The sequence below is a fragment of the Pseudomyrmex gracilis genome, unplaced genomic scaffold (assembly GCF_002006095.1).
Source record: "Pseudomyrmex gracilis isolate BER0280 unplaced genomic scaffold, ASM200609v1 scaffold_1086, whole genome shotgun sequence".
Classification (NCBI taxonomy): Eukaryota; Metazoa; Arthropoda; class Insecta; order Hymenoptera; family Formicidae; genus Pseudomyrmex; species Pseudomyrmex gracilis.
Window position 1 is genome coordinate 30,514 of NW_018021670.1, and position 9,123 is coordinate 39,636.

The following is a 9,123-nucleotide window of genomic DNA, read 5'->3' on the forward strand; positions in this document are numbered from 1 at the left end:
GTGCGACCGTAGATCTTTACCTGTGAGTAGTTTGTGTTTCATATATAATATATATCTGTGTATTCCAACTCAACATTTGTAGGCAGATCTATCACCTCATTAGGACTAGAGGATGAAATTTTACACTCAAGAAGACTGCATTTTTTTAAAAATATCTCCATCTACATTACCAGCATAGCGTATTTATTTTATTTTATTATATATTTTTCTATATTGTTAACACTGAAGATGACTCACGTTAAGAGTCGAAACGTTTGTTTATATAAGTTATTCATATAAAGCTTTATTGTATTTATTAAGCTGATAATTATATTATATATGTATATATATTTTTCCTAACAACCATTTATTGCTCGTTTATGCAATATATAGATATGCGCGAAGAAATGACGGATTAATCTAGCAAAAGTGAAAGTTTTTTTTCTGTGAATCATTTTTTTCAGTATTTATGTTATTTAAAAAGTATACATATATTTTATATAAAAAGCGACTTTTATTATGTACCTAAAAGTGAAATGTATAAAATACTATATAAAATAAAATAACAATATTAATTGGATAAAACAAAATTATTTAATAATTTCTATAGAAAACCAATAATTTATATATACCTTTTTAATATGCAAAGTGCTTTGCATTTAATAAATAAACTTTGACAATATATAAAGACATCCAAGACAGATGAAAACAAACTCGTTGCAATAACTTCATTGAGTCATGTTCGTTGTGTGACATCATTTTTCATTGTGGTTTTCTCTATTAAATTTGAAGAAATTTGCATATTTGTGCAATGCGTTTCAATATTACAATACAATTGTGCTTTAATATTACAAATACATTGCACGATAACATTACTGTAATTTTACATTGCAATACTTTTTGAAGGCGGACATTTCAACGTTGCCGTAAGCTTGCAGTAACATTGCAGAAATATTTCGCAACTACCATGCAATATTACAATGTTTCAACGTAAGGTTGATGCAATGTTTCTACAATCTTTTGGTGCTGTATGGGTAAATACGACTCCAAAGAACTTAGGAGAAACGTCGGTTTACAGGTCTCTATAGTCGGTATCCAGTACCCTCTTAAAAGTGTGAGCAATGCGTCTGCTAGTTAGGCCCTGGGCATAATAGACAAAATATTAGGAATAGAAATAAATAATAAATATTTGAAAAAAGAATTTGAAATAATGTTACATTAAAAAAGAGAACGGAATAAGTTAATTATTCTAAATTTTTATCTTTTAACTTATGATGATGTATTAATTTATTATATTTTCTTGGTTTCTAAAGAAATAATTCAACTTTCTCATTTATTCCTATTTTTAATAGTTTGCGTATTGTGCTCAGGGCCTTACAAGTCTGATCACAACATTCTAGACTACATTTTAGATTTCTTTAGTTTAACATTGTTTTTAAATAGATATATAATAATATTATAAAAATAATATTTATATATATATAATATACAGGGTGTCCGACAATTACTTTAAAATCTCTCGTAGGCAGGTAGAAGGAATAAAACTGAGTCAAAAAGTCCTGAACCATTTTTTTCTATTACATATAATAAAGGAGTAATTATTGAATAAATCAAGCCATTTGATTTCAAATTACATATTTCAATTGTAATATTTTCATAATAGTATACTGTTTATTTTTTTTATTAATTAGTTATATTTTAATATTTATTTTATTTATACCTTGTGTTTGTTTCTATCAAAATTTTGATCATTCTCTTGTAGAAGTTAGCATCTTATAAATTATTATTATTATTATTTATTATTTAATAAATAAACAACTATTTCAAATTATTTTGAACACTGATATATTCTTTATATATATAACTTTCAAACACTTATAGATGAATAATCATTTCGAATTTAATGTATTTATGTAATATGTAATTTTTATAAACATTGTAAAATACATTTTTGAAATCATGCAGATTTTGCCTGCTTAACCATTCTCCAGGAAGGAGTGATTACTTAAGTAATCATTTCAAAATTTTTTTGATCAAATTAATATATTAATAATCATTTCAAAATTTTTTTGATCAAATTAATATATTAATAATCATTTTAAAATTGTTTTGATCAAATGATTGTTAATATATTAATAGACAATAATTACTCTATTGACTTCATTTTCGAGACTCAATTTTTGTTAAGCCTTTTATAGCATCGACAAATTAATAACGATTTCGGCTGGTCTGCACCGGTGTGCCACTTGTGTAGAGTTGGTGCAATTGTGTGCAACACCGCATCGGTGTGTGTACTGATTACACTAACTGGCTCCGACTAATTTGTGAGAGCCACTTTGTGTACACCCAACATGCNCCTATGCGGTGTACTGAGCTCAGACGAATACGTGGAACCAGCAAAGAACTGCTGCCATTCGACCAGCCGAACACACAATTTGCACCGACACCCGAAATGTGCAGTCGGTGCAAACCAGCCAAAATCGCTATAAGACAATTTATTACAGTTCTCAAAGATCCTCTGCTTCTCTTTTCCCGTCCTTTCGTGGTTTACAAAATAAGTTGTCGAGATTGTGACGTATCTTATGTTGGACAAATCAGCAGGATGCTAAAAACAAGAATCAATGAACATAAGAACCACATAAATAGAAATTACTCCCAGAGATCTGTGATCACTGATCATAGATTGCAGCATTCACATGATTTTATTTGGGATTGTGTTAGAATATTAAACAACGAAAAATCATATTATAAACGTCCAATATCAGAAACATTGCATATTAAAAGTCAGAATAATGGTCTCAATTTGCACAGCGATACGGAAAATTTAGATAGATCATACTTACCTTTCGTTGATAATACTCACTAAAACGTTATTCATTGCTGTTTATTGACCACTGTATATTTGAAATGGTGATTGCCGTATGACTTTCTCAGTCGCAAAACTGCTGTCATAAAACTCTAATCAATCATTATCTGCTCAAAGACTATGGGATAAGCGCGAGTTTACCAACTTTTCTCTGTAAGTTTTTAATTATCATATGTAATTTTCAACTGCAAATTACCATTTGTTATTATTATTTGTAGCAATATTTTGAAAAAGACCGAAATCAATGGTCGTAAACGTTTAATACAAAGCAATAAAAAATTTACTTTACACACAAGAACAACCGTGTTTGCTCCATATGGCCTTATTCTAACGTCACTTTCCTGTTTAATTAATTGGAGCTATAGCATTTCACCTTATTTTTTTATTATTTTATTTTTTATTACAATTTTATTTAATTTTTTTCTTTTTCTTCTCATACAATTATTTTGTGTTATATTTCTGTTTATTTTTTTTATCTGATATACGTTCTAGTACGCACTAGACAGGCAATAACTTGTCTAAGAAACTTAGTTTTAGTTTTTGTACATATACTATTTGTTAAATTATCAAAGATTTTTGCTTGTTAAAAAAATTTCCATGAAATTTTTGAAACTCACAGTATTTTAGTTTTTTTGTTTGTGATTGTCTCACTGTTGAAGATTTTCCTTTTCTTTTTTTCGCTAAATTTAACATTTTCGTAAAAATAGAACCTGCTTTCAATCATGCAGTTGTTTTGCTGTTTTTGTTGAGTGTTTTTGTTGTGTCCATTGCGTTATAAAGCAATCATCAAAATCAAGATTGCATATTCTTGCTAAAACTATAATTCATTCTATACAATTCTATTATTTTTATAATGAGATCATATTATAAACAATACATTATATTGTAAGTTATATTGACAACTTTTGCTATATAAAATATGTCTATTATATTAACTTAGAATCAATTTTAATACTTCCTTCACTTCTTTCAGAAGCATTTATCTATAACTTACGAATACTGTCCTCATTATGAAACCTAAAAAATGTTATTCCTTTTGTATCCGTATAAAATGTTCGACTTTTACAATTTTTATCACAGCACAATGGCATTGTGTATGCAAATAAAAACAAATATATAGTACACAAATAAAAAATTGACACAATTTACAATTGTTTGATCATTTTATAAGCTATATAATTTATTCATTCATTCATTCAATTTATATGATATATTTAACTTACCTCACGTTTGTTCACTGCTGTTTGTAAATATCTGATACACTGTTCTAACCTATCCTATCTTAGGCGCTTTTCAGCTACGTACACAGACGATACTGTGTAACACAGGCTGCTTTCCTTTTAGAAGACACAGTCGACACAAGTCGACACAAAAGTCATTCTGTCTTTGTTCAGTATTCAGTGAGAAACAGAGACAGAATGACTCTTGTGTCGACTTGTGTCGACTGTGTCTTCTAAAAGGAAAACAGCCCTTGTAACACTGGGTGCGTTCAGACAACTCAACGGTTGAGAGATCATCACTTATGATAGGACTATTCTTCAAAATCTGATGCGGTTCCAAAAGTATGATCTAATCAGAAGTGATTATCTCTCAACCGTTGTACAACTGTTGAGTTGTCTGAACGCACCCACTGACGTTAGTGACTACGGGTGCTTTCCAACTACGTACACAGGCGACACTGCGTAACACTGTGTCCACTAGTGTGAGTGAGACACACTGATATGCTCTTTCTCACATTAATGGACACAGTGTTACACAGTGTCGCCTGTGTACGTAGTTGGAAAGCACTCTACGGCCGTTTTCCTTTTAGGAGACACAGTCGACACAAGTCGACACAAAAGTCATTCTGTCTTCGTTCAGTATTCAGTGAGAAACAAAGACAGAATGACTCTTGTGTCGACTTGTGTCGACTGTGTCTCCTAAAAGGAAAACGGCCTACGTTAGTTTTAAAATTTGGGGCATATTTTTGATTGGTTCAGAGAGCGGCCATTACTTGAACCACTGCGCATTCACGAGAATGTTACACCTGATATACTTACACCATGCATATACATAACAAAAGTTTTTCTTCTGATACATGAACCAACGTGTAGATCTATAAAGCCATAACTGCAGTTTTTAGTTTTAATAAATGGATTTTAAATATTTCATTTTATTCTTATTAGTAATTTATGCTAGTGTGAAGCAGACAAATACATGTATTATTTTGGAAACAGATTTATTTAGAAAGAGATAGAGACTATATAAAAAAGTCACTCATTTTTTGGATGAAACCTCACTTTTTTTAATTTACTTAAATATAACTTATTTATCTGCCTCTTCCAGACTGAGATCCTCCTGGTTGATTTTGATTTAGCCAAGGTGCTGAACCAGTACCTTTACCTCGTTGATTCTGTCCTCTACCTCTGCCTCGAGCTAAAAAACAAGTTTTCCCTCAAAAATGTATATAAAATCTTTAATAATTCAAAATACAAAAACTCATTAAAAATTTAAATTTTTATGTAAAAGAAAAATATAACTTCACAATACTATTAAATTTGTTACTACATATAAGTAGATTTTATAATAAGAAACTTTCATATCCATTGAAACCTTAACCCTATTTATAACTTTTTTTTATTGTCAAATAGTTACTTACAAGAGTATAATTATAAAGCTGGAGTTTGTAATAAAAATACATAAACAAACCTTGGGCACGTAGTATAGCAGACTTTCCTCTTCCTGCAGTGCCGGATCCTTTGCCGCCTGGTCGTTTAAACATCGGCGCATTTTTTAACATATCAGGCAAAATAAGAAATCTAATTTTGGAGCCGCGAATATATACATTTTCCAGCTGAGCCGTATGACCGTCGCGATACGTCACTGAAATATTTTGCATCTGGCAATTCATATTGTCTTCCGCTTCTATTAATTTTCCTCGATACACTTCGCCGGTGTTTGTTTCAAGGGTAACAATGTGACCCTCAGCCTCGTGAAGCACTTTAATGGGAACGCCAATCGACATTTTCTTTCTAAAAAATTGTACAACTTTTACAGAAATACATAATATAAGAAATACATCGAAATATTGTGTTTTCGAACATTTTAACCTCTTAGAATAATCCTACTTACTGTATATACACTTGTACACATATATGCTTGGTAGAAAATAAATAAGCGGTTGAGCCGTTAAGCACTGATAAAATAAACTTACTAAGATGGTAAACACAAACTATAGTTGCCCAAAAGATGCGTTCCGTTTTCTGTATACGCACGGATTGATTACGTTCAGAAAACTCAACAGTTGTACAGAGAAGTGCACCAGGGTTGAGTTATTCGAGCATTTTCTAAAGTGTTTTTTACATTTTACTGTTTTTTACGGTAAAATACGTATAAGACGTATAATATTTATCAAAGTATACTATTAAGAGCCGTCTACAATGGAGAGTTGTAGGCCGTAATAGTAAGAAATTGACCAATCACAGACAAAGTACAGAAGAATAATCGATTGTGATTTGTCAATTTCTTACTGTTACGGTCTAAAACTCTCCATTGTAGACGACCCTTTATGGACTACGTTTACACGTACTGATAAAACCGTTTTAATAAAACCCGTTTTAGTAAAAACCGGACTTAGACATCGTCTACAATACATTTGTAAGCATAAAGGGCCGTCTACAATGGAGAGTTGTAGGCCGTAACAGTAAGAAACTGACAAATCACAATCGATTATTCTTCTGTACTTTGTCTGTGATTGGTCAATTTCTTACTATTACGGCCTACAACTCTCCATTGTAGACGGCTCTTAAAGAGTTGTCTACAATGGAGGGTTGTAGGCCGTAATAGTAAGAAATTGACCAATCACAGACAAAGTACAGAAGAATAATCGATTGTGATTTGTCAGTTTCTTACTGTTACGGCCTACAACTCTCCATTGTAGACGGCCCTTAATACGCGTATTAAGTACTATATTCGTAGTAAACCGGCTTGGTCTCAACGATGTAAACGATGCTGTATTAATGTGATACGATACGCTTTCTTCACGAGTATTGTATTAAAATGATACGCGTATTAAGCACGGTTATAATGGTGTAAACACCGATGAACTTATAATTCATGTACCAATCAAGATTCTCTTGCATGTAGAAATTGTAGTTTTGGTTCTAATTCATCTCTAAGTTGGTCGCATAATTCTAAAAAACTGACTTTAGACATGCGAAAACTTTTTATCCATTCTTTTAAAGTATAATGTGAATTTACAATTCTATTCCAAAAATCCAAACTCCTTTTATTTTGCCAAATTCTTCGATATCGTATACCTTCTACGATTAATTGCAAAGACACTGAATTATTAAGCTCTTCCCATTTCAGTAGCATCTTGTTTCTTTTTAAGAGACATAACCTCTCAAATTTTATCTTCATTGCACGTCGTCTACAGGAAAACCATAGTCGTAATTGTTTTTTTTTTGACAATCTTGATGATTTTTTATAATGTTCAATAACATACAAAAACACTTTATAATGTTTTGCTCTATATGTCTTTTTTTCTCTATGTATATTATTGTGTACTAAATTTGTACCTTATAGGTACTTTTCACAAATTTACTCCACTTGATGTAAACGCAGTCGAATTAAGCGTTTGGTGCGCATTATTTTGATTTGCGTACCAAAAAATTGTACAATGTAAACTAGGTCAATGATTTTAACGTATCAAAATGCGATATTACCAACTTTAGACATTTGTAAGAAAGTTCAAAAGATACGAAATCTGAAAAAATATCGATCTCATACAGCATCGCTTCAAAATGGATTATTCTGAGGATAATGAATTATTCTGTAAAAAACGAGATCAAAATGGGAAAATGAAGAAACACGATTTTTTCTAAATTTAATGAGAGAGCGAAAAATGATAAAATGTTTGGATGGAAAAAAATTTCGAAGGAACGAAATATTGATCTTGCTGGAAAAGTCCGTGCACGAAAAAAGATATATGAAAACCCACAAACAGATGCAAACAAAATATATTTTAAACAAGTTGTTAATAATTTCCATTTTTGTAAATTTCACAATCGCAAAACATAACTTCTATCTGTTACCAGTTACGGAATGTTCTACAACAAACAGTTTCAAGCGCCAAATCTTTTATGTTGGCAATAGATTTTGTTCGGGCAGAGAGAAGCCTGAGAGCGGCCATGCCATTGTAGTTTCTTACGACAGTTTCAGCCACTGGTTTTAGCCGTATTTTTACAAAAGTGGAACTCAAAGGCCGTTCTCCACGAAACTCAAGTAAGAGGTCTCGTAGAACTGATCAATCACGTCGGTCGATTGGTTGATTTGACTCTGCAATTGGTCACTTCCACGAGATCTGAGACTTGCGTTTAATGTAGAACGGCCTTTGAGTTCCACTTTTGTGGAAATACGGCTAAAACCAGCGGCTGAAACCGTCGTAAGAAACTACATACAATAGCATGGCCGCTCTCAGGCTTTTCTCTGGTTCGGGTTTAATAAAGCTACTTTGTTCTTCTTATAGTCCATTGTTAGATAGCAATAGTTACGTGACTAAGGGCGATGTCCCATTGAGCGGAAATATATAGCGGAACGGAATGTGCGGAACCAGCTCAACCAATCATAGCCATTCTGTTTTCTTTCCTTCGCTTTTTCTGTGGTTACGATTGGTCGAGCTGGTTCCGCACATTCCGTTCCGCTATAGATTTCCGCTCAATGGGACATCGCCCTAAGTGGTGTTGCATCAGCCATACCGGTTGGATGTGCGTAGTTACGCTTAGATATTTTTGGACAATTCTCGGTGTTTTTATACCGACTTTTTCGGTTTATCATTAATTTTAACGAACGTAACACTCCGTGGCTTGTACCCAAACCACGGTTTAGGACCTGTGTCATGATTTTTAAAGACTTAGAATGGCGTATGGACTAGCTTGAAACGGTCCTTTGAGCCATATATGCACCAAACCAAACCTACTTTGTTCTTGGTGGAGGTAAAATACGTCTGATCGTGTAAACAGGCACCATAAAACAAGATTTACTAAACCGGTTTTTGCTAAAACGTTTTTACAAGTGCGTGTAAACGTAGTCATGTTTGTAGAAATGCAAATTACATTTGTCAACAAATTTTTTAAGCTTGTTGATTGACCTAGAATAGAAAAATACTAGAAAGTCAAGAATTTCTTTATCCTGTAACAAATGAATACGCTTAAAAAATTTTGTCATACAAAAAACGTAGTGCATTTGCTTTACAAGGGGAAACTACGACGTTGTATCAATCGATTTGGACGAAATTT

The 9,123-nt window shown here is 32.1% G+C and overlaps 1 protein-coding gene and 1 long non-coding RNA gene across 4 annotated transcripts; both read right to left on the reverse strand.

Moving 5' to 3' along the window:
- Positions 1 to 2,348: 2,348 nt before the first annotated feature.
- LOC109861850 lies at positions 2,349 to 4,213 on the reverse strand. Its single transcript, XR_002251037.1, has 3 exons — positions 3,463 to 4,213; positions 2,843 to 2,996; positions 2,349 to 2,584 (listed from the first exon to the last, which is right to left on the reverse strand). It is a non-coding gene; the product is annotated as an uncharacterized LOC109861850 (long non-coding RNA).
- An 833-nt stretch (positions 4,214 to 5,046) lies between these two features.
- LOC109861852 (small nuclear ribonucleoprotein Sm D3) lies at positions 5,047 to 6,055 on the reverse strand. 3 transcript variants are annotated; one of them, XM_020441689.1, is made up of 3 exons: positions 5,957 to 6,055; positions 5,534 to 5,856; positions 5,047 to 5,260 (listed from the first exon to the last, which is right to left on the reverse strand). In XM_020441689.1, the coding sequence occupies exons 2-3, from the start codon at positions 5,847 to 5,849 to the stop codon at positions 5,154 to 5,156; spliced, it is 423 nt and encodes a 140-aa protein (XP_020297278.1). In that variant the 5' UTR covers positions 5,850 to 5,856; positions 5,957 to 6,055; the 3' UTR covers positions 5,047 to 5,153. The 3 variants fall into 3 exon arrangements, with proteins under 3 accessions (XP_020297278.1, XP_020297277.1, XP_020297279.1); XM_020441688.1 differs by having other exon boundaries at positions 5,534 to 5,872; positions 5,957 to 6,049; XM_020441690.1 differs by lacking the exon at positions 5,957 to 6,055 and adding an exon at positions 5,927 to 5,944.
- Positions 6,056 to 9,123: the final 3,068 nt, after the last annotated feature.